Source organism: Heterocephalus glaber, unplaced genomic scaffold, assembly GCF_053883595.1.
Source record: "Heterocephalus glaber isolate CG9 unplaced genomic scaffold, H.glaber_assembly_v1.0 deba00001509, whole genome shotgun sequence".
NCBI lineage: Eukaryota > Metazoa > Chordata > Mammalia > Rodentia > Bathyergidae > Heterocephalus > Heterocephalus glaber.
Window position 1 is genome coordinate 38,568,095 of NW_028258325.1, and position 26,207 is coordinate 38,594,301.

The 26,207-nt window shown below is 33.8% G+C and overlaps 1 protein-coding gene across 2 annotated transcripts in view; it reads right to left on the reverse strand.

Annotated features, from left to right (window-relative positions):
* The window catches only part of Gabrg1 (gamma-aminobutyric acid type A receptor subunit gamma1), a 77,818-nt gene extending 52,000 nt beyond the window's left edge, over nucleotides 1–25,818 (reverse strand). Inside the window, exons 1-2 of one of the 2 annotated variants that reach the window (XM_087187555.1) lie at nucleotides 25,685–25,818; nucleotides 691–839 (exon numbers count right to left, since the gene is read on the reverse strand). Coding sequence is in view for 1 of the 2 variants with exons in the window: in XM_004849778.3 (XP_004849835.1) it covers nucleotides 691–839; nucleotides 24,713–24,816 (253 nt within the window). In the remaining variant the exon portion in view is untranslated. Of the gene's footprint in view, nucleotides 1–690; nucleotides 840–24,712; nucleotides 24,969–25,684 lie in introns of those variants that run through there. The other variant, XM_004849778.3, reaches the window with a different exon arrangement.
* Nucleotides 25,819–26,207: the final 389 nt, after the last annotated feature.

Sequence of the window (26,207 nt, forward strand, 5' to 3'; positions counted from 1 at the left end):
CCATCAACTGGAATCTGGATAAAAAAGATGTGTTTTTTTATATAAAATGGAGTACTACTCAGCCATAAAGAATGAGAAACTAGAGACATTTATAGCTAAATGGATGCATATTGAGGCCATACTCTTAAGTGAAATAAATAGGACACACATGGGTAAATACCAAATAGTTTCTCTAGTGTGAGAAACTGAAACTGTAAATAAGAATTAAAAATGATTAAAATGAATAATTGATAATTTGAAATAGGAAAAGGTGATAAAATTCATATGTAATTTAAAGGACGGAGAGTAACAATCTTGAACAAACTTGATTGCCTCCATTAAATAGATCATCAATATTTATAATTCTATGTCCATTAAAACAATGTGGCACTGGCACCAAACTAGATCTCTCAGTTCCATTTAAGTATTAGCTTTCTTATGGAGTATTTCTGTCCTTCAGGACATTTTTTCAAAATTCTCCCGAAGCACCTTTTATGGTAGCACTTATAAAATAATTACATTAAAAACATTTACATGACCAGTTTCACTTTAGACTGTGAACTTTTCAGTGGTCATTCCAGCTAATAGTCCTCAAACCTAACACGGTCTCTGACATACATCAAATACTCAAAGAACTTGTAAATGATTAAATAGCACAAGAGAAGATGTTTTTTCAGTCAACAACATCCCAGATTGATAACTCTAACTTACCTCCTATGTCTGGACGAAGTTTATTGTCATAACCTTGAAGCAATGAGTTGAGAATTTGTGTAATATCTCCTTCATGAATTTTTGGTGCCAAGACCCATGTTTTGTTCACTGTTAAATCCTCATCATCTTCATCATCTATTTTATCGACACTAAATAATTCAAAGAAAATTTTGAATGACATAAAGTTAATCAAACTGTATATACAAAATAGTTTAAGATTAGTATAATTGCATAAGGGAGTAATAAGGGATGGAAAAAATTACAGAAATGTTACTGCCAGTAAGACCAGTGCTTTCATCCTATTAGCTATCTGGATATAATAATACTCAGAAATTAAGAATTTAGTGCAAGAAACATAATGTCAAAATAATAAACAGTATCATAATATATTAAAGATAATCTCATAATAATATAATATGTCATCTATATAATCATAATAATGATGGACTATCCATATAAATAGTGCCCCATTTGCACAACCTACATGGTGACCCCAGATTGTCACACTCAATAATAAAAATTACAAGGTAAAGAATTAGAGTACGAGTTATAATAGCCTATGAAAATATATGAAAATGTATGTGTATAAAAGAAGTAAGGAAAGGTACATGAAGTGCTATATAAGAAAAGAAAAGCATTGTACACACACATCCTGACTCCCCAGATGATATTTCTGGCCATGCCTCTGGAATTAACAAGGGTAAGATCGAGTTTCATTCTGAACTGTGGTAGAAACATGCAATAAGTTAGCTGTTTACAACAATAAATCAAAAGTAACAAAATTTTCTTTATTACATATAAATAATCTCATCCTAATTAGAGGAAATGAATTCCAGGTTTAGTAACACAGACAATTGCAATAAATCTCTAGTGCTCCAGTGGAAAAAGATCCAAAAGACACAACACTCACATTGGTAAATTTCTGATATGCTAGGTTATTTATATATATTTTAGAGACATGCTTTTCTCCAGTAGTAAACCTTACAATATCTTAAAATCTTTAGTTGATCTTTGTATACTTCCCTTCAGAATTCTTTTGCTTTGGACCTAAGCATCTTAGCAAATGCAGGTCCCTCTCCTCTCATGGGCATTACTATAGTTTGGATCTTAAGTGGCACCCAAAGGCTTATGTGTCTGAGACCTGATCCCCACCCTTTGGCACTACTGGGAGATGACAGAACCTTGACAATTAAGGACCTAGTGGGAGGAAGTTAGGTCACTTGGGAATACCCTTGAAAGTGACTGTGCCACTCTGCTCTCTTCCTCTCCCTCTCCATTTGCTTCCAATCTGCCATGAAGTAAGCAGCTTGTCCGGCCACATGCTTTCCACCATGATGAGCGGCTTCATCCCGGCCTAAGAGCTACATGGTCAACTCATGACAGAGAGAAATCCCCAAAACTGTGAGACAAAATAAATATTTCCTCTCTATAAGCTCAGATCATTTTATAGTAACAGAAAGCTAACACAATTATTATAGCAAATTGAAACTCAATCTTAAGGAATTCCTTATTTTATATTCACAATAATTCCATGAATAGTAATTATCAACAGGTTATAGGGTGCACTATTTTTCTCAATGTCTGTCCTGTCCTTCCTGTCAAGAGATTATAATTCACACTGACTTCTAACTTGTTAATACTACTTTTGAAAGGATTACATACTTCTCTATCCTGTTGAATTAAGGTGTGGCCCTGTGATTAGTTTTGGCTTATGGAAAACTAGTGACATGTGTCCCTACCAAGGAGAAGACTTAATGTCATTGAAGTTTACCGCATTGTTTTTCCTCCCACAAGAGAAGCATCCATATTCGGAAGCTAATGAATTATTGTACTCCACTGATCAGAATGACATTGATGGAGCCAAAATGGAAACACAATGGACAAGAAGCCTGAGAGAAAAATAAACATTGAGGATTAGAGGTCACTGATGTTTGGGAGTAGTTCATTACCACAGCATAACTTGGTGTGTCTCTGGTAACAGCTTCTGTGTAGTTCTATTAATTTTCACTTACTGTTTGAGGAAACAAAATTTACAGATGTTAAATAACATGTGCCTCCATTCTGCTACTAAAAATATTACCAATTCCTCCCATTAATGGTATGTCAATTATATAGGCAGCCTTCATAAAATCTCAGCCAAAGCAATGTTAGCCCCCCCATGAAGGTATAATGTAAATACTTTGCATTTGTTACAAAATCTCAAGGCCTCTAGTCAGATGCTATTAGATTCCAAGACCTATGCTCCTTCCATTTTATTACATTCCATTACTTTACAGATGAGAAAGCAATCTGAGAAGTTAATTACCTTGATCAAGGTAACATTGCTAATACAGTAGACCTAGGGTTCTGAACCCTGCATTTCACAATGAAAACAACTTAATGCCATTTCCAGTGTGAGTGAAATTTACAAATGAACATAAAGGCTTTAATGCCCAACTTCTACAGATGAATTAGCTATTACAAAGTGTATAAAGCTCAACTTTGATCACACATGTAATTAACAGATTTTTCACTTGAGTATTCTATTGTAGTAATTGATGCATTTTATTTAACTGTGTAAATTGTATACTACTGAAATAATATATGACTTTCTTCAAATTTTCATATTATTTTTTCTCTAAGTTAAATAAATAAGTACATATATAGGTAAATCAAATATTGAAAATGCTGAAGTATTAAGAATCCCTGCAGGTGTGTGATCCTGGAAAGTTTTCTTACCTAGCTAAACTTTTTGGCACATTGGCAACAATACAAATTTAGGTATCTACTCAGCTCTTAATCCCAGCTTTAGAGAATGAAATATCTGTCAGATGGTTTGGTGGCAGGTTACTGCACATATAAAGCAGTTGTTTTGTTCTTGAGATATGATTGTAGTCAAATGGAATTTCCATGAGAAATAAAGCTTTTACTATTTTGTATTGTAAAAACATCTCAGTAAACAGAAAGCACAGGTTCATAGTGTTTTCTATTCTATTCTATTCACAGAGATAATATGAAAACTGACCTCAGTAATATAACAAAGTCATCTTTTCTCATTTTTGCCAATAACAGAAAAGAAATTTTATTAGTTAATTTATTTATACCTTCTCTTTATGGTATTGAAATTATCTTCAGAGTATTAATTAATTACTTTCAATATTATATTGTTATTTGGGTGATTAAAAAGAGCTTAGAATTTTAAGAACATTACTATATCTCTGAAATTATAATTTCTTTCAGAGGAATGGAAGATGTTTATAACTTTTACACATATTCTGGTGAATATTCATTTAGGGGAAACAGCTAGGATTATCTTAACACTCTGAGACTTTTTGGACTTACATTATCTTAGGTACTTTCCTTGTTGTTGGGAGAAAATAGCTTATTTTGGCTTATGTTGTAGAAGTTTATGTCCTTGCATGGCCAGTGGAGAGTGTGGATGGAGGAAAGCTGATCACTTCATAGCAGACAGGCAGAGCAGAGAGCAAAACAAGGCACCCTGAAGGGAGATACAGCTACCAAAGTCACACCTCTGACCCACACCCCCAGTGACCTGCCACTTTGAAGCAGACCCCACCTTCTAACCACAAGTGAGCTGCACTCTCCCTTAATCCAATTACCTTTCAAACCCGCACATTTCAGCACATAAGGCTTTGAAAGAACATCCAGATATAAATAAATCATAACATATACTCAAGGACATTTTAAAAATAATTTACATTAGTATAATTTTAACCTCAATAGAAATACTCTTAGACTCTTGATTATATAATTTTACTAATTGTTTGTTATAATGATGAATGTCTTCAATATTATTTCTAGGAATTTTGCACTTACAATATACTGTGTTTCAGAAACTGTGTTTGGTTTCTATTACATATAGCATTTATTTTCATTTTAATCCCCATCCATATTAATCTCATGGAATAAACATTCATATACTTATTTTACAATTGAGAAAAAAAAGAATTTCCAGCATATGTTACTACAGTATTAAGTAATATAGCCAGGATTTAAAGAACGCTGGATTTACTTTGAAAACATGCTTTATCTTTCTTTGAAGTTTCCCTGGCATCATCTCATTGTACCTTTATCGAATAATCCAAGTGGTTGGATTTTGTATTTTATAATTCAAAAGAACACAGCAACATTTTGGTGCATTTGAATTGTGTATAGTGAGAATGCCTAGTCTTTAGCCTGTGTTCTGAGTCTATAAACTAATAATCTCAAAGAATCACACCTGGTCTGATGAAAAAAGTTTTTATTGTGCTCAGTTGCAAACACCATGTTTTGACTCATTTATGAAAGATTACGATGTATGGAAAATGTGTGAAGTGAAAGAAATGCAAAGACAAGTAACATTGTATTCTGGATCTGGATGACCATATTTTCCCATAAAGAACATACTATTCAAAGGATACAGAAAAATATAAACATGAATGCTTATCACAGCATTATAAGATGCGACAATTTTAAATAATAAATGTGTCACAATAAATAATGACAATCATATAATGGCATGTGAGGATTTGTTCAGGATGATGGTGAAGAGTCTACAAAAACATGAAATTATGTTCACAATTTCATATTATATGAAAATTGCATAAAACAACTTGGTTCTATTATTATTTATGTATAATATTTAGAAAACAGTATAATGTGTATATTTAATGTGCTATAAGATGTGAAATATAGAAAGTTTATTTTTTCCTGCATGATAATAGGATCCTGTAATTTCCTGTGCACATTTTATAATACTGCATTAATATGCAAAAAGCAGTTCATTTGACAGGAATGCCTACCTACAAATGAACCGTCTCTTCTTATATTCCAGAAACTTCTCAGCAATTAATTTCTAATCATAGAAGATAAATAATTAAGTACAGTCTTTTATGGAGAGAGGCAGAACATTATAACCTGTCAAGAAAATTTTCATGGCATCTCTGAAAATTTGCCTGGGAACATCAGTTGCCTGAGTGCAGCTGCCAGCACCACAGTTCTACATTGAATCTGTATAGACCCCCGCTGCCCCAGGCTGCTTTCAGGCAATAACTGAACATGCAGGTTGCATTAGTATAGATTCATTCCATGACTGCCTGGGTAAGGCCTCCACGGAAGGGCAACTTGCCTTGAAGGACTACTACTGGCCCTGCCAAAGCTTTCTGGAAAGGGCATTGCACTGTGAGCCTCATGTGATCCAAGCCTCCTCTTCTCTATTTTCATAGGAGTCAGTCATTCAGTTTTACCCAAGGCTGCTCTTCCCTCCCATCCTACTCCTCCACTCCCCTTTACCTTTTCCAGACATGACTTCCAAAACTCTCTTAACACGTCTAATCTAATCTCACCTTGGCATAAGGCTTCTGCTTACCTTCTGCAGTTACAATCTTTAAACTTTAAAGAAAGTCCTGAGTCATAAATATAATTGCTTCTTTTTAACCTTACTAATCCTTTTTAAGGTTAGTAAAAATTGTAAATAGAAAACATTGTTAATACAAATTTCTCAGATAATAGGAGAAAATTCACATAAAAAGTACTTTAATGATTGCACTAGTCTTATATAACAAATAGGAATTTTGAATTAATAACTAAGAAATGATTTAAATACAAATAATATTACTCCATAAAATTATGAAGGAAAGCCATATTTATCACTGAAGAAAAAGTTCATTCCTATAGCAAGTCAATCAGTTAATAGAAACTATTTTTCATGGTAATTATTCATTGACATTTGCCCAAGACAGTTCTACTTTATACTTGTGGTCCCTGAATAGTTTTTAATAGCACCTTCTCATTCACAAAACGGCCTACTTCGGATGATAAATTATATAGTCACCCTATAGATGGTTCGCATAAAAGTGACTGTGAGTGCTCTGATTCTGACACATGAGGGAGCCTTTTCCATTAATCTGCTAGGGAAGCAGAGATGAAACTCAGGGCAGCTTAATGACTTGTCTGAAAATTTGACTAAACCCTGAGGGAATATTGATAGACTGTTTTCCCCATAGTTTGAAAATATGTTATAAGTGCAAGTGAAATATATCGATGAGGCCATTTTTTATATGTCAGTGGAAGAGAAAAGAGAGTCACTGTTTCTTGCACTAAGTATATATGTAAAAAAATCACTGGGAAGTAAATATAATAAATATTCTGTGAGCACTATTTCTACTTCAACACTTTTGAATTAGTTATCCACATGGAAAAAATTCAACCAGGCCTCTCAAAAAGTTAACAGCAAATTTACTTATGCTGTTATTATTTGAGGTTACCATAACTTGATATTGTACAATTAGATATGACAGAATGTTACTAATAAATTAATCAGTAAACTAATTCAAAAGTTAGATAACAGGTAAATATATTTGGTCAAAAGACCTGAATTCTTGCCTTTTATGCAGAGAGAAAATGAAATATCTTCAGAAATCCTGTCTACACTACTATAATTTTAAGATCATTGAATACAATTAACTAACTGGGTCATTTTGCTACTCCTATCATTTTAATATTAATAAATACAATTAAGTGAATTGTTTTGGTGTCATTAACATTTCTTCACTTACTTGAGAAAAAGCATAACTAATTGACGGGAAAAAAATGTAGTCTTGAAATTGAAATTTTACATGTTTTACATCACAATCAAGAACCATATTCAAGCTAAGTTTCTTATTGATTTCCATGATTAACTACATGTAATGTCTCCAAAGATTCTATAACCTGTATATTGTTCACCCTCACATTAAATATACCTAGAAATAGGACATCTGAAGTATAACCATATTAAAACCAGTCACATCACATTTATTACATAAAAACATGGAGATGAATTATGCAAATGTAAATTAGTCTCATAGTTAATATCATTTTATTTGTCATAGGTAAAAATCTAGATGTATCACTGATCAAAATTACCATATTGTACATTAGTTATGTAGAAGACTGTCTTCTAGTTAAAACATGCTGAGAGGTTGCTGTGAAAATAAGTTACTATGAAATATTTTAGAAACCCTAAAACAACACATAATAATGGAATCATCAACTGTCTGTTAACACAACATTCAGTATAGATGTAAACTCCTTTACATTTCTCTCCTTTTCCAATGACTTAATAGTTGTAATGAACATGGTACAGTGCTATAATAAATATACTAAATATTAATTACTGTATTTGCTATATACATATGTATCCATAAATGATACAAAGATATATGTAGCTAAAATAATTTATTAACACATGGTCACAAAATTCATTTGCCAATCTAATGAATAAGCATGGAACCTAATCATCTCTCCATCACATTCTCTTATCAGTAAGTAGAATACTCATAATAATCTTTTTGTTAAGTAAATAGTGCTCTATGAATGACATTTATTCATAACTATTGGTCATTATGTGAATTACATTCCTGTTTGTATTTTAATAGTAACTTTAAAAAATTAACAATATTTTGGCTGGGGATTTAGCTCAATGGTTCTGCCACCTGCCTCGCAAGCGCAAGGACCCGAGTTCGATATCAAAAAATTTTTTTTAAATATTTTATTAAACTTTATATAAGAATCTATTAAGTGGCTCTTGGGTATTAAGAAATGTTTTGGATGGTGACGATGCAAAGATGAACATGACAGCGCCTGAAGGCAAGCTCACACACAAAAGGTAGAAGATTTAGGTTTTGTAATCATCTTAATCTTTTAATGATAGTGTGCAACTTAAATAACTCATTAAAGGTATTGGAGCCACAGTTTTCTCATCAAATTCTCAAAGTTTAGATCTTTGTATATATTTATATACAAATATTAAAAATCAATGCAACCATAAAAGGAAATTTAGGACTTCATTTTGAAATGGTAAATTGGACATCCTAATCTTCCTTTCTGAGAAGTCAACAACAGCAAAAACAAAGACAGTAAGAAAATAAATTCTCAAACACTAGCTTTGATAAACAAGAATATTTGAGAAAGTCAGAATGAATGGAAGGGCTGTAGATATCTGAGGGACCTGGCAGAAGGGGTCTTTCTGAATTTAGGGGCAAATTTGATGCAAAGTAAAAACAACTAAAAAATCCAGATGCACTGTTGGCAGATGTGGGTCTTTTCTAAAACAAGCTTGGTTAACACAAAACAAAATGAAAAGAAAGCCAATTTGCTGAAGCTGAAAGAAGACAAAAAAAAGCAGCTATGTATGAACACAGCTGGTATTTTTAAATTGAAGTCAGAGTATCTCTGCACTGCCTGTAGGAGTATCTTGCCTGCCTGGACGTTTAGGTGCTTTGGAGAATTTGGCTTATACTGAACAATTAGCAAGAGAAAGGAATATTTTTAAAGGAGAATTAGCCACTTGAGGGAAATTTTTAAAATTAAAAAAATTAACTTATATTTCACAAACATGACTCACCTGTGACTATTGATATAGACAAATTGAACCTAAATATCAAATATGTATTTAATCAAAATCTATTTCCAGACAAATACTACTCCAAGTTTCTGAAAATTCTTACAAACTAATGTGCATATGGTCATAAAAATAAAATCAAACAAGAAGAAATTGGCCAGAATTATTTTCTTCTCAAGGTTGCAGTAGCTCTTTGCTCTGCTGCCCCAAATGTCTAGTTTTATAGATACTTACATGTTATCTTATTTATGTCTAATTTGTCTTTGTCTAAAGACAACTCTAAAGCATCTGTTCTAAGCCCGTCTGTTTATAGCTCCAGGAACCCATATCTTAGTTTATTTACTTAAAAGGTATAAACACATGAATGCCAGGTACAGATGGCCTTTCATTTCTGACAGGAAAAAATTGTTAGTTTGTAGTGGAATCCAACTAATGTCTTAGTTTAAGAAAAAGATACAGTCATTTCTGCTGCCAAGACCTCAATTCTGCCCATTTCCAGTTTCCCTGATACTTGGTCATTCAATTCTTCCTTGGGTACCAGGGGATACTCTATAGCTAGTCATTTATGTATTTGTTTATTTATTTTGCTTAAATGTGGTTTCCTTATTCAGTATGAAAACAATATTATTGCACCGAACACCTTAGACAAGCACGGTTAGATAAGGGAAGAAAGATGCTCCTTGCTTCATTTTATAGTGACAAGAAAGTGACAAGACATCCAGAGAAAAGCCAGTGCCCCTAATTCACCATTACATGTTTGAGCCCAACATCTGCTGAGGTAGCTAATAGCAGACCTTATGTTATATGTAGAGATTTCTTCAGCAGAGTGAATAACCTTGTCTACCAGCTAACATTTCAAATGCATAGGCTTTATGAGCTGAAAATATAGTCTAGTAAGAACACTATTACTAACTCCAATTTACATAAAAGCTTATAAACTCAGGACTTAAACAATGAACAGTTTGCCTTACTCTGTTCAAATGAATTAAGCTCAGATGTTCAGTATTTTAAGTTCAATAATTACTGGTTATATTCATTTCTTTTCTTTCACCTAATACTTCCTTTTCTTATTACTTTATCCTGGTCTTCAGAAATATTTTAAGTAATATTTTTGTAATAATAATTGTAAGTGACTACATATAATAATTTCCCAGGGATTAAGCTGGATATGAAAACAATCATGAGGGAAGGGGAGTCATGGGTGTTGCTTCATTCTCCTTTTAGCTCCCAGTGTAGCCCCCTTTATATCACTATTATGAGTATGATTTCACAATTGTCTGTTGTTCACCCTTGCACTACTGAATAAGTTTTCTTTTTCACTTTTCACTAATTAGCAACTCATTGTAGTTTGTCATTTCTCAGTGAAGTTTCAATGTCTTTTGTGGAATAATATGAGTAAATTGATTGTTATATGTTTTCCTGATAATACAATTAAATAAAGTACACAATGCTTTATTTTTAAGTGCTTTATTTCATTATAAATGTTATTATTTAGCATTGCAATACAATCATTCTAAATTCTACAAATACATATACACATAAAAATGCACATATAAATCCTCATTTCCATTCAAATTCATGCTTTCTCCCTTTATCTCTTTCCCTCACACCTTTTTATCTATCTTCTTTCCCTCTCAAACTCCTCTCTGTCCTGCTCTTTGTCTCATATATGCAATTATGACTGTAATCTAAAAATTATACAGTTTTAGACCATTGAGTATATTTGATTATCCCCTTGACATTATTTTGGGTAATATCGGCAATCCTGCCTTATCTTAATTTATATTCTCCAGAATAACTGTTAATTTATTTTCAACAACAAAAATCTATTCTATAAATGTCCCAATTAAACAATATTTCTTACTAAAGATTTTGGCTTTTTAAGTATTTTATAATTATGACCAGTGTGTTCCTTAAACGGGATCTCTGAATCCATTCTACTCTTGGTGATAACTCACTTTTAATAGGTAAAATCAAAAATAAAAAATTTTTTAATAATTTTTTTTTTTAATTTTGAGGCAGGGTATTACTAAATTGCCCAAATTGGGTTCAAATGTGCCAATCTCTTGCCTCAGACTGCTAGAGTCCTAGAATTACAGGTATGTGTCACCATTTTTTTTTCTGGTACCGGAGATCGAACTCAAGACCTTGTGCTTGTGAGGCAGGCATGGCGCCACTGAGCTAATCCCTGCCCTACTAATAAATATTTAATTCCATTTTTAATAAGTATTAGTGTATGATAGATAAATATCAATACTAGAAGAAACATGACTCTACAAGTATGATGGATAAAATCCAGTAGATTTCCCAGTACATTGTAAGCATTCATTGAATATTTTAATATTTATAAGAAATAGCATTAGAGAACAGTTCTTTATCTGTCAATTGGAAATACTTGGGGAATATATTCTATGGAAGATGATGATAAGTATAAAATGAAAACATGTGTTATGTAAATGAACCGACTCTCCACGATGAATATAATCATTATTTACTGCAAACATGTCCCAATAAAAATAAAAATTAATAATAAATATAATACTGAGAAAACTAGGTGACAAAAGGAAATGAATTTTTAATTTCATTATATGGATTTCTTAAGCTACAAAACAAACTGTTTGACCCTTCTTTGCTCAACTTTAAGTTCAGGATGGCCAATATTTTAAGCTCAATAATTATTAGATATATGAAAGTTTCTAATGTAAGAGCTCTCACAAAAAAGCCACAAAAAAACAATAGTATGGTCTGCCAGTGTCAAGTTAATTTTTTTTAAATTCCTGCTTATGAATATACTAAAATTTTGACACAGTTTAATGTGTTGCCAAATCTTTTTGTGAGGAGTAGAGTTCTGCTGAATTTCTTGACCTGGAAGACAATTCTCTTCAATTCCTACTTGCTTAATGTAGTCCATTCATGGAATCTTCAAGTAAGAGCTAAAGGTGGAATTTCTGATCTAATATGTCATAAAATTTATTAAAAATGAAAGGAATTTACTCTTTCACAGCAACCTTAATAATAGGCATTTTGCTAGAGTTTGAACACATTGTGTTAGTTTTTGCCACTATCCAAACTATGGGAATTGCGCCATTTTGTTTACTAATACAACCACAGGGCCTAAAGAGCGCCTGGCGCAAAATGGGCACTCAGTTATTACTGGTTTCAAGAATGAATAAATGAGCATGTGTTCTATAGGTAGGCATTTTGATGGGCTTTTATAATTGAATATAACTAAGGCTATAAGAAGTTTAAATAACTTTCCCAAATTGTCACTGTTAGGAACTGGCACAGATAGAATTCATTAGAAAGCCTCTTAATTATTGAAAAAGTTTCCTCTTGGGTCTCTCTACTCCTACCTGGAGAATCTCTATAGTTAATTATCAATATAAAAACTGGAGAAATATTTTAAACATTTGGATAATGTTGTATCATTTTGATGCCCAAAAGACTGGATCCAAATTAGATGATTCCTTATTTCATTCAAACAAATAATGCCTACCATGTGCTCACAATCTGGTCTCCCATCTCAAACTCCTCTGCCCTTAACTGCACCTTAGTGTGGCTAATATTTAACCTATTTCTGGTAATTTTTCAATATTACTCGATCCCTCTATTTAATATTAAAATCTGTCATGGCTCCAAATTTCATAATTCCTTACTCAGTTCACTTTTTTCTCTGCAGCCTTAATCATATTCTAAAATTCTATATGTAATTGATAAAATAGTTGTAGCAACATTAAATTATATCTGATTAGTTAGGCCTTCAGGAAAAGAAAATTTCACAACAACAATATTATATTTATTTCTTGTTGAAGATTTCCCTTTCTGAGTCTCAGTGGTAAAAGGGCAGAAGTGATTTTGTTTGTGCTTTATTAATTTATACCAAATGTCTAGAAAATTATATGTCATACAGGAGGAGTTCAATACATATTTATTGAATAATTTTTTTGGGGGGGTACCAGGGATCGAACTCAGGACCTTGTGCTTGCGAGGCAGGCGATGGCACCATTGAGCTAAATCCCTGGCCCCTTTATTGAATAAATTTTTAAAAATATAGCCCCATCAGTGACCTACTGCTCAGGATAAGTTAAGTATTATTTACTTACAGATGTCATACACATTTCTATAAGCATAGATTTCTTTCCTGAACTTGTTGCTTAACTAGAAAGAAATGTGTACCTATTTTTAAATTTCTGAGTACAAAATATTCTAATGCCAAAGTCTGTAAGAATTGCCTTTCCAAAGGTAAATATAAGTCATGATATTATTTATATATGAAAGTCAAGGAAAATAAAAATTAAAAATATTTTATGAGTGAACAAAATATATTAAGCTTTTTAAAAATTAATTTTATTGGTGCATTTTACTTATACAATATAATGACATTCATCATTAGAAATTTGTGCCTTTATGTAATCTATCTAATTTCTTTTTTTTCTTAAATTCTTTTATTGGTACATTTTAGGTATACAACACATTTACATTTCTCATTGGAAACTTGTACCTTTACATGATGCATCTTGGTTCTTATTTTTTCCCCATTCCTAGCCCTCCCTTCACCCCCTCCATCCTTCCCTATTTACAAAGACTTTATTTCCATTTTTTCCATTTCTCATCATTTTTCCTTTCCCTTCTTTCCTTTCCCATTTCTTATTTTTTCCCCATTCCCCGCCCTCCCTCCAACCCCTCCATCCCTCCCTATTTACAAAGACTTTGTTTCCATTTTTTCATTTTCACATATTAATTCCATTCCCTTCTTTCCTTTCCCCTACCCCTCCCACTTCCCCTTCCCTTTTGCCCCTTTTCTTCCTATTTCGTATTATCTATTATACCTTTATTCCTTATTTACACTTTCAGTTTCTCAAACCAGAGAAACTATTAGGTATTTACACATGTGTGTCCTATTTATTTCACTTAAGAGTATCACCTCAATGTGCACCCAATTGGCTATAAATGTCTCTAAGCTTTTAAAATTAGGATAAAAGATACATTGTCTTTAAAACTCCTCAAAATATACTCCCCTGCTTCTGAAATAGTTAGCCCATCATTGTGTCCACTTTCTGAAGCAGTTCTGGAAGTCTTTTTTCTTGAGTGTCTTTATAAGGTGTGATTAAAAAATATGGTGAAAGCTGCCGATGAGTGCTATCCAACAGAAAGGCAGCTAATAAAAACATGACAGTGTAAACTCCTCTGATTATTCACTATATCTGGCCCTTATGACTTCTGCTCCTTCTCCAAAGTCAAAATAACCATGAAAGATAAACATTTTGAATTGATTTGGGATATCTAGATATCCATGGTAGTGCAACTAAAGACACTCAGGAAGAAGACTACCACAATTGCTTCAGAAAGTGACAAGAACAATGGTATAAGTGTGTCTGTTGAGGCAAATTAATGGCAATGTGTCTTTTACTGTAATAATTTTTTAATTTGAAAATTCACCATGTATTTTGATCATAGATCATCTTTTGCCTTTATATTCTAGCAGCTAAATTCATTTTTGCAAAGCTCCTTTCTAGAGTTCAAGCTCTGAATATTATTGCTCATATTATTGTTTATTAAAACTTGTTGAGAAGTGACATAAGTAAAATGACAACAGAATTAAAAATTTGAACTTTTAGAGCTTTAAGGAGGTTTTAAAATGATTGTTTATTGATTATATGATTATTTTATTAACTTGATGGAAAATGGGATCCATCAGTTGATACACATGGATGCAAATGCTTTGGAAATTTAATAAGAGACCAAATTTAGAATCTTGGGTGAATGTGGCCCACTGTGTGCTTTCAATCTGTTTAATGCTTAGCTCTACCATAGATTGATCATACTGTTAAGGAATTCAACAAGATATTGTTAAAAACTAGCCCAAAGTCTGACATATAGTAAAAGCATAAAGACCATAAAATTACTAAGTAAGTGAATGAATGGAAAAGAGGTTAAAGTATATCATGTCAATTTCAGGTAAAATTACAGTGAACTGGAAAATAAATAAAATTATTGGGCACTATGAAAGAATTATGATAGGTATCCTTACATAAATTTAAGTTCAAATTGTAGTAGCTTCCTGGTATTAGTACTAACTTAGCATAAATAAAAGGAAAAAGCCTTTCACAGTTGCAACACAAACTACAATATGATTAAGAGAAAATGTAATGGAAAAATATAACTCTAATGTAAACAAAACCAAAAGAATGAATTGAGGAATATAAAGATAGAAAAATATAAAGACAGTAAATATTTTTGCTATAAAACAATGTTATTAATACCTCATTCTTAAATTGTATATTAAACAGCTATAATCCAAATCTTGTATTTTATGTGTAACAAGTTAAAATAATTCTAGTTAACAATCAGTTAAGTATGACACTTTATAAGAAATTACTGAAAAAGAATTATTAGATGGAATTTGTACTGTGAAAATAAAAAGAAAACAAAGTTGCTGTAATCAAAGCCTATTGTAGCAAAACATAAAGAAATCAATGAGAACAAGATAACGCATTGAAAACAAGATACCAATTGTAAAGATATTTTGAGTATGACAAAAGTGATCTGATTTGTTTAGAAATGAAAGGATGAAAAAAATCAATATCAAATTTTAACTTGCAAAGAAAATTTCAAATACACTAAAGATCAAAATATAGCAGCCAAAGTATAAAATTATTGAAGAAAACACTGAAAATGTACTTTGGCCTTTGGAGTAAGGAAGCCAGTATAGGTAATGTGCAAGCAAACTAGGAACAGAGAAAAACTAACAAAAAAACTTAAAGAGAATTATCGATCACAATAGGTCACCTTAGGCAACACTAGAGACAAAAGATCCACTGAAAGAAATTTACAACATAGTTGGTATGCAGAATTGGGTGGGGGGACTAATAGATAAAATTATGTTAAAATTTAGTGGTGAAAAAGGAAAATCAGTTTAAAATGTTAGCTATCATATTAGCAACTAATTAAAAGATCCATCATACCCAGTAATGGTGACAATATAGATAAATGATTTCTTTATCATTTAGTCGAGCATGAAATGTCCCTATTATAAGTAACTGGGAAATATTGAAAAAAAACTTGAAAGACATGCACTTGTGTGTATCTGTATCCATACAAAATACAAGGCCCACAGAAAAGCTAGGGACTATAATGGAATAATTTCATAAGTTAAGAGAGCTATGAAATGCATCCTATAACTAGTCTTCATGGGTGGGGAGACTATACATGTTCTTTTGAAATCACTTTTATGTGACTGTTAATTGAAGAGAAAGAAAGCATAGCTTTTACTGCAGCATGTTCTTTAAAAGACCACTGAGTATAGAGTACATTAAAATGAAAAACACATTCTCTGTTGTTTTACTTTACATCCATAGAACCTGACAGGACATAAATTACATTTATAAATGATAAAACCCTTCATGACACTCTCATTTTCTAAATCTTTGATGCTTTTATCATCAGATAAATGCTTCAATTCTGCTAAAAATTTTGCAAAGCAAAGACATAAGATTGAGGCTTATTAAATTATAAAATATACTACCAGACCTTAAAAGTGAAAGAAATGAGAATTAGTCCCACTGAATGCAGAAGTGTATGCCTTTTACCTGTTTTCAGCCTTTAAATCTTAACATAAGAGCAAAACATTTTCACTAACATGAGATCATCTTGAATTATTCATTTCAAAAAGGAGATAATACAAATGATCATTACAGAAATTAGCAACAATTTTTTTAATGTACTCTAGATATGACAATATGAGGTTTTTCAAAAGCAATTGTCATTAAAGAAATCCCAGAAATAGGTGTATACTAATCAGTCAAAACAACAAATTAAGTTAGAGAATACAGATGTCCAAGTAGCATGTATATTCAATCCAGCCAATATGGCTACTTTGTGATAATTAACATGGCTATTTAGTGGAAAAGGTACTTGTTACTCAGGACACTGTATGACATGGGAAAATTACTCTGATAATGATTCACTTCTAGAACACTGAGAGATGACTTTGTCCCTGTACTAAAGCAACACACACTGTGGAAACTTGCCAGTGATGATCCTAAAAATCTCCCCCAAATTAGCCCAGTGACCAGCCCCCTCCATTCCAGCAGTCATAAGCTATCTAGGGAACCAAATCACATTCTGATCAGACTATATGAAAATATTTATGTGAAACTCAATATATTTAAATCATAGATTTTCTGATCTATCCAATCCAACTATAGTTTGGAGAGCAGGATCTATGTTTACTTCCATGTCTCTATTGTTAGCATAGTTTCTATTACTTTATTATTGTGTTTGTCCAAAAATAAGAAGTAACATTAAATTTTAGAACACATTTTCTTCAAAAGAAAAGGATTCTTACAGCTCAGAATTTCAATACCATCCTAAATCATATAGCGTTAAGCAGATGTGATTATTTTAATGCTACAAGTAGATGATCAGAGTAAAAGAAATGACTGGAAAAAGAAAACATGCAATTTATACACAATGTAGTAGTTCTCTGCCATAAAGATAAACGACTTTTTCTAGGAAGATGGATGCAAATTGACACCATCATGTAAAGTACAATAAATCAAATACATAAAGTTAAATATTGCATGGTTTCTCTTATATGAGAAATCCAAATTATAAATAAAATGGGCATCTGAAATGAACAGACATTTCTCAGACAAAGAGGTAGAAATAGCAAATAAACATATGAAAAAATGTTCAACATCACTGGGCATTTTAGAAATGCAAATGAAAACAACACTGAGATTCCACCTCACCCCAGAAAGAATGGCTGCTATCAAGAAATCAACCAATAACAAATGCTGGCATGGGTTTGGAGAGGAAGGAGTCCTCCTCCATTGTTGGTGGGAGTGCAGACTGGTGCAACCACTGTGGAAATCAGTATGGATATACCTCAAAGAACTAGGACTGGAAGTCCCATTTGACCCAGTTATTTCTCTGCTGGGTATCTTTCCCAAAGAATCAAAAGAATTAGACCCCAGTGATATATGTGCATCCATGTTCATAGCAGCACAGATTGTGATAGCTAAAACTTGGAAACAGCCCAGTTGCCCATCAAATGGAGACTGGATAAAGAAAATGTGGTTTTTCTGTAAAATGGAGTACTACTCAGCCATAAAGAATGAGAAATTAGAGACATTTATAGCTAAATGGATGCATATTGAGGCAATATTCATTTTTTATTTTTGGTTCCAGGGATCAAACTCAGGACCTTGTGCTTGTGAAGCAGGTGGTGGAACCACTGAGCTAAATCCCCGGCCCGAGGCAATATTCTTGAGTGAAGTAAATAGGACACACATGTGTAAATACCAAATAGTTTCTCTGGTGTGAGAAACTGAAAGTGTAAATAAGGACTAAAAGGTAAAATAAATAATGTGAAATAGTAATAAAAGGGGCAAAGGGGAAGGGAAAGTGGAAGGGGTAGGGGAAAGGAAAGAAGGGAATGGAATTAATATGAGAAAATGAAAAAAATGGAAACAAAGTCTTTGTAAATAGGGAGAGATGGAGGGGTTGAAGGGAGGGCAGGAGAATGGGGAAAAAATTCCCAATGATGAATGTCATTATATTGCATACCTAAAATGTACCAATAAAATTAATAATATAAAAAAGAGCTGGAGAGAGAGGGAAAGAAGAGGAAATAAAAGAGATTAAAAATGGAATTAGGATGTGTTATATACATGTACCCACTCTCAAGAAGTAATATAAACATTATGTACTTCAAATATGTACTAAATACATAAAGCCTACCCAACTATGAAACAAATCTCTTGTCACAATCAGGTTATTTGTTTCTCTCCATGTCCTTCACAAAGTTCGACTTAAACAGCCTATGACAACAGAAAGCATACAATCTTCTCCAGATTTGCATTGGGGCAACTACTAAGGGGAGCCTCCTCAGTATTTCCACTGTACCTCATCTAGAATTATTAGTAGCAATTAAAATAATTATCACCATTCTGTTAATAAACCATCTGAACAAACTACCAACACTAGCTCAACAGGAGCAAGACCTCCCTTCTCTCTGTGATGTGCATCTATCAAACCTATCACATATATGGCCTGTATTTACTACACAAAGGGCAAGGATTTTTTCTTGTTTACCACTTTATCTCCAGATCCCAGGACTCTGGATAACCCATAGTGGACACTGAATAAGTAAGTTTCTGAATGAAGTGCAATAAATGTTTATTGAGTGACTGAATACCTAAGACTATTTCCTGAAAAATGGAACTTTGATTGGCCAAACTATTTTAGTACTGAGGGATTTAGAGTCTGAAATTTTCTAAAATAGGGAAAAAAACCATAAATTTTATTCGTCTCCTACTGAGTACAAAAACATACTGATAAGCCACTGCTTGAGCAGATCTAGTCATAAGTTCCTCATTATCTTGTTAAAAGACTTTTTTTCCTGGAAGAAAAATCCACCTTCAAGTAACTGTCACAATCTGGTTATATCTATATGTGCCTGGTATATCTATATGATAAAATCAACCAAGATTCTACAAAGCATCCTTAAAAATAGTAACTCGTCTACAAAATTTATCGACACTAAAAATTGTTTTCTTTAATTCATTATCTTTTGGTCTTCTTTTCTAGACCAAGTATTTCAAGGTGTCAAAGTTTCTCCTAAAAACATCATTGTAGCACACCCCTTGTATTCCAGAAAGTATGTGATAGGTGGATTTTTTTCTACTTATTATGCTGGTATCAATGAAACAAGAATTATATCCCCTTCCCCTGCTTTTTTCTTCCCTTCTGTCTTCGTTACTTTCTTGTTGCTTAGACACAACTCTAAGGAGGAAAGGCTTATTTTAGCTCAGTTTGTAGAGGTTTGAGGCCACAGTTGGCTGGCTCTGAGGCAGGGTAGCATGATAGAGGAGAAAGAGTTCATGGCATGGCAAACAGGAAGCAGAGAGAGTTCAAGGAAGAGGGAGGGAGACAGACCCTTCCAGGCCACACCCCCAGTGACCCACCTCCTCCTACGAGACTTTACCTCCCAACATCACATTTAGCTATAAACTCATTACTGACTAAGCCATTGATGAGTATCACGCACCTATGATGCAATCTCCCCCAAAGCACCTATGAACACATGAGTCTTTGGGGGAACATCTAGATCTAAACCATAACATCTTCCCTTTCTTTTCCTTCATTTCCCTTCTCGTTTCTCCCCTCTCCTCCATTCCCTTCTTCTCACCTTTCCTTTCTTTCTCCTTTCCTATTATTTCCTTCTTCCTTCTCTTTCTTTTTTCTTTCTTTCTTTTTTGTTTTTAGTTTGCTTTCATCCACATTTGATTTTGATTTACAATAATGCTTTGCTTCACCAATGCTTCTGTTCGTAAACAGAAACATTGGGCAAAGTTTTGCTTCCATTCATGAACTCCACATCCAGGGAAGAATAGGACCACAGTCATCTTTCAATCATGAACACAAATGCAGCCTTTTCCCCCAGAATCCTAGGACAAATTAAGTTCATGAACTGAAGCAGCATTGTATCTTGAATTTGTACTGAGTGCTTTGTTGTTTTAAAATGCAAGTTCTAGAAATATGAATTTAAGTCTTGGATCCAGAACTTATCAGCAGGAATATGATTAATAAGTTCCTAAAGTCTCTGTGCCTCCGTTTTCCCATTTGTAAAATGAGGTGAATAATATTATCTAGGCTTTATTCTACTTCATGCTTGGTTGGAAATTTGATAAGTATAATTTTCTCAGCTGAACATTTGTCATCAGAATTGTGAAGGTATTTTCTCCATAATCTTATGGTATTGCTTATGAGAAATAATGTATGTCTTTATTTCTCTTTTCTTGATTATGATTCGCTATATTAGCATTATCTTAATTTTCTGGTTGCTGAGCCAAAATAACCAACACCTAAACAAAAGGAAGAAAAGTTTATTTTGGCTCACAGTTTGTAGAGACCTTAGTCCAGAATTGGCTGGCTCCAAGGCAGGGTTACATGGCAGAAGGGCATCACAAAGGAAAAAAAAACAGCCCATAGCATAGAAGACAAAAGACAGGAGGCAGCAAAAGCAGCAATTGATGACAGCAGCCCTCTTTCTGTTCCTTATAGTCTGCTCAAGCTGTACACTCTTAGGGGAGGTAGCACTCACACCCAGGATGGGCCTTCCCATTATCCACACCCAGAACTTTGCCAAACTAATCAGTGGACTAATTTAGTAATCACACACCCTTAATCCCAGCATCACACACTTTAGATTTAGCCACCTCTGAAAAGCCCCACCAATGCCTGCATAAGGCTTTGTGGGGACATCTAGACACAACCCACAAGAAGCATTTTCTGACTTCAAAAGTTTAACTCTGTTTATCTTTGTAGTGCTGATGGTATACTTACTTCTTTCAAGTAAAAGATGTTTTCCTTTCATCAATACCCTACATCTAGATGGACAGGCTCCCTGCAGGTAGTATATGTATATACTCAATTCATCACCTAAAATTTAACACAGTGCACTGCCTTTACCACACAGCAGGCATTCCATAAAAAAATTATTGAATAAATGAATGATCTCTCCAAAACTAAAAAGATGTTTGATGACATGTAAATAAAGGACTTCATTCAACTATATTTAAAATGACTTTAACAAAGATAAACAATTTCTTGATTCACTGTTATTTCACAAAGTATCTGTTATTATGTCCTTCCTTACAGACAAATGTTAAGTGCTAGGTTCATTGCACAAATTGTCTTTCTTGGTCTTGAAACAATCTGTAAATGCAGATGATAAATGAGGACCCTTTGCCTCAAAGACATGCCTGAAATCATTCCAATGGTAGAGCTGAAACTAGAGTTTAAATTTGATGGTAAAGTTCAGGATTCTTACTTGATACCTTCGTACATATGAATTGTTCTCCTGAAGCTTATATATTCCACATGTGCTCATTCTCCCTTCATGCTCCATGGCAGGCATTTATCATATGTGATCATATCAATCTGTCATCATCTCAACAGACTTTTTTTTTTCAGTTTTCTATCCTTTGTCTCTTCTCTTGTGGGCCTCCACCTACTTTCTTATGTTCCTATACAAATTGTAATCACCTTTATATAAAAATGAAAAATTAGAGTAATCTATTGGGGGTTCAAATAAAATCCCAAACATTCCCTTTCTTGCTTAGCCAGATCTGTGCTTTGTAGTATAGAATGGAATGAAATTGAAGAAATTGAAATTGAAGAAGGGTATTGCTTGTTGGATATCCTAAAATACTCTATACACAAGAGGATTATCAATTATACAAGAGGGTTTATATTTTAGCTTTGAAATAATTTTGTCTCTCAGTTTTTTGAATGTGTAATTATCATGGAGCATCACCACATATTAATATTTTTCTCATGTTTACATGCATTTTACTAGAAAATTAAACACAAATCTCAACACCTAAATAAAAATCATTCACTATCCCAATACACAAAATATATTACTAAAGCTAGTTAAAAATAACATATTGTTAATATGTATATATGTATATTTTTGAACATTTTAATCTGGAAAACTTTCTATGATTAGTGATTCTTAGAAATTTTAAAAATAAAAACAAATTAATTTATTTCTCAAAATACAACTTCTCAGTCAAAGCTTATCTTAGGTGGTTTTCATAACAACTAAATTCTCAAGGTAATTTTTCAGTTCTTTTTGAAAACCTGATTAGAGTGAGATATTTTTCAACACTGCAAAAAAGTTAAATCAGGGTGAAGAAATAGAAACAACTTGACAAGCTACCATAGAGCCTCCTGGAGAAATAAACTCAGGATCCATGACTACAGCTTTTAGTTATAACAGGGTCAGTTTTCATAATTCAGCAGTACAAAAATCAATATATTGTCTCTCCTTTATGCTCTTGATGGAAACTAATATGGGAACACATTTTTGCCTCTGATTAGGTATAAGACATAATGGTTTCAAATTTAGTAAATCACAACATAGAAGACTTTATAGATTTACTTTAGAAATCAGTATGCCAACAATATTGCTACAGGCAGAACTATCTATGGTTAGTTTTAAAATGTCTCTCTAGAAAAGGGTAAAGAGAAAGGGAAATATGATTGTATGTGATATATACATGTTGAAATCAGTTATCTCTAATTAAATATTAAAAGGGTAAGTTCAGCACTACTTTAGCTACTTTAAAGGGTGAAGACAAACTTTCATAACTGAGGCAGAAAGAAAAGAATTCTAACAGCAACAAATAGATTTATTTGAATATGTATCTATTCATTACCTAGAATAATCTAGATTCTATATTATTATGATGAAATGAATTATTTATCAATTTAACTATCACAGCATGCTCACTGCCTCCCTCTGTATATGGTAAAAATGTACATGGCATTCATATTTAGAATTTGCCTCTTCACAGATACAAAGAAAAGCCAGTGAAGCAACACTTGAGTCATTTTGTTTCAGTTCAAACCTTAGATGTACTGAATGTGAAAACCGGAAGCAATCATTTGGTCGATGAAGCAACTGTGTCTAGAGAGGTTAAAGATTCTTAATACATGAGATTGTGTATTTAGACCGCTAAGGGAAAAGGGGTAAATAAACTGTAATATTTGAAAAAAAAAAAGAAAGCCACTAAACGACAAAATGTGTCTAGCAAGGCAAATAGACTTTAATTCAATATAGTTGTTCCATCTGCTGGTAATACTAAAATTATTCACTCTGGCCATATACTGAAATTATAATAGTGATTTATAAAGTAATGATATAGTGTAATGGTAGACTCCCATATGCACAGTGATTGTACTTTACTCAACTTCTAAGTAGGATTATAATTGAATAATATCATTGTAAATGTGTACTTAGGTAAAATAAGTTATATTTTCTTGGGTAGTATATCTATGCCATTTATAATAACTAGGTTTTAATCGACATATTTTAAAACTTTTCTTCCTTCATTCTTTCACATGCTTCAGGTGTGTACCAGAGAAGTCCATTTTCCTAACAGAATGCTTCCAAAGTTTTATTGAGAGGTATTACAGCCCAGTCTTGTTCCTGTCAGACTAGAGGCTTGTGATTGGTCACATTACACACATAGACCCAACACGTTCACATAACCATACGTTTTTTAAATTTCTAGTGGACTGCCAATTAAAATAAAACATTCCTGGTTCAAATAAAACATAAAGAATCATCTCTGATTTAAACATTGCACATTTTCAACTCTGAAAGAGATTTTAGCCAAATTTATTATCTTTCTTGTAAAACACTGGTTTATTCCAGCAAGTTACCAAGAAGAAAGAGAAAGACTAGATTCATATATAGAAAAGCATCATGCAAACCATGCTGTGTAATAAGAAGTTTAGGAGATAACTTTGTCTTTGAAATGCAAAATCATCTAGAAAGTTCATCAAAGCATTCTTTCAGGAAATGTAGTAGCAGTCATTTCTAGTCTCCTACATTCCCTCCCATCGGGAACCTTTACTACTTTACACTGTTTGAAGTCATAGAGCCATTGAATGAACCTCTATGCTTCAGAAATAAGCTAATTTCATGCTGAGAGTGAAGAGATAAAATCAGAAAATAAAATGATGGCAAATATTGTACATGTTTCTCAGAAATGCAAATTACTTAGGATGATTTTCTTTTTTAAAGAAGGGGGGAAGAGGTAGAGAAGCAAAGAATAGTTTTAAGTCCTTGAATTTACTCACCAGTTTCCTAAATGCAGAGTCAGTAATAAGAACATCAATCTCACCCCTCTACTTTGACTCCACAGAAGAAAAGGGGAGAAGAGAAAAGCTTCCCAAGAACCCATCGGATCGGATCGGGATCTCTTTTTCTGTTGGTGCTGTACTGGCTCAGTCTCCAGGACTTTGCTTCCCTCCTCAGCACCCGCAGAGTAGGAGCAGGGCGAGTGTGGAAAGGCGATACACCTCCTCACCAGGTAGGATGCGACTCCCAGCGGAACTGAGCGGGCAGCCAATCAGACCGAGAGGAGGACAGCATAAATTATCCCGAGAAGAGTTGGGCCAATCACCGGCCCAAAGAGGCGGAGCTTCCCCTACTAGAAATCGAGCCCAGTAGGGAAAAGGGCTCCGTTTTTTTTAAAAGAAAAATAAACCCCTCTCCCTCCCAGCCGCAGAGAAGCGTTTGAGTGGCCTTGACAGACTCTCTTCCCAGGGAAAGAACGGGCTGGCTCCTTCTTCCCGCCCGCCTTCCCTCCTCTGTTTCCAGGCGCTGCTTCCTTCCTCTCCAGGCTTGGATTCCGGAGAGACCCGGGAGAAACAAGCAGGGCCTAACTGGTTTTCCCTCGGCTGGGGAGGATTCTGTTAATCTGGGTTAATTATCATTTGTTAACTTTGAAGGTGGGCCGGAGTCTTATTTCTCTTTGCAGACCTAGTAGCTGACATAGTGCCCTGCAGGAAGAAGTTCTCGGGAGATGTTGAATATGAATGAATGAATGAATGAATGAATGAATGAATGAATGAGCGGGCTCCTGCGTTCTCTCTGGGTACCCAGTCGACCTGCCCCCACCCCAGCGCCTCCTTTCCAGTGAGAGCATTTGCAGTATACTTTTCCAAACAAGGACCAAAAACATGATCCTAATGAGGAATGGCAAGGAGGAAACAATCTCATTTTACAAACATAAAAACAGAAATCTGATTGTGGAAAGGCTCTCTTACCCATAGGAATTGTGGGGATCCTACATGGGTGATCCTTGCTCTTTCCCCTCTTCTGTTGCCTTTGCGTTTGTTGGGCTCCAGTGTTTGGTACCTAACTTCAAAGGCTCTGCTCTGAGTTCCTAGCAGAGCCCCAGAGTTGCCATGGGAACCAGAAAGCCTCTGGCAGCTGGAACAACTGCACTATCAAAGAAGGCGGCGGCGGTGAAACAGGCTCTGTGCCCAGCCATCTTCTGCCTTTACGCCCTGCTAAATCCCTGCTTCCCATGGAAGTCACCTGAGGTTGTGGTCTTGGGTGTCTCATTAATCACTCCTAGAATTGCCAGGCTGCAGGACTGACGTGAAACGTACCACCTAGTTACTTGGGAATATTTGTTTCCCAGCAAATATTTTAAGCCAGAAGTAACAGTGTTTGTGCATGGCGGTAAGGAAACTGTTGCTGCACTGCCCACTGAAATCACTTAGAGGAATGGAATGGGGGTAACAAGGTCACTGATTTTTTTTTTCTTGCCTGAAATAACAAAGA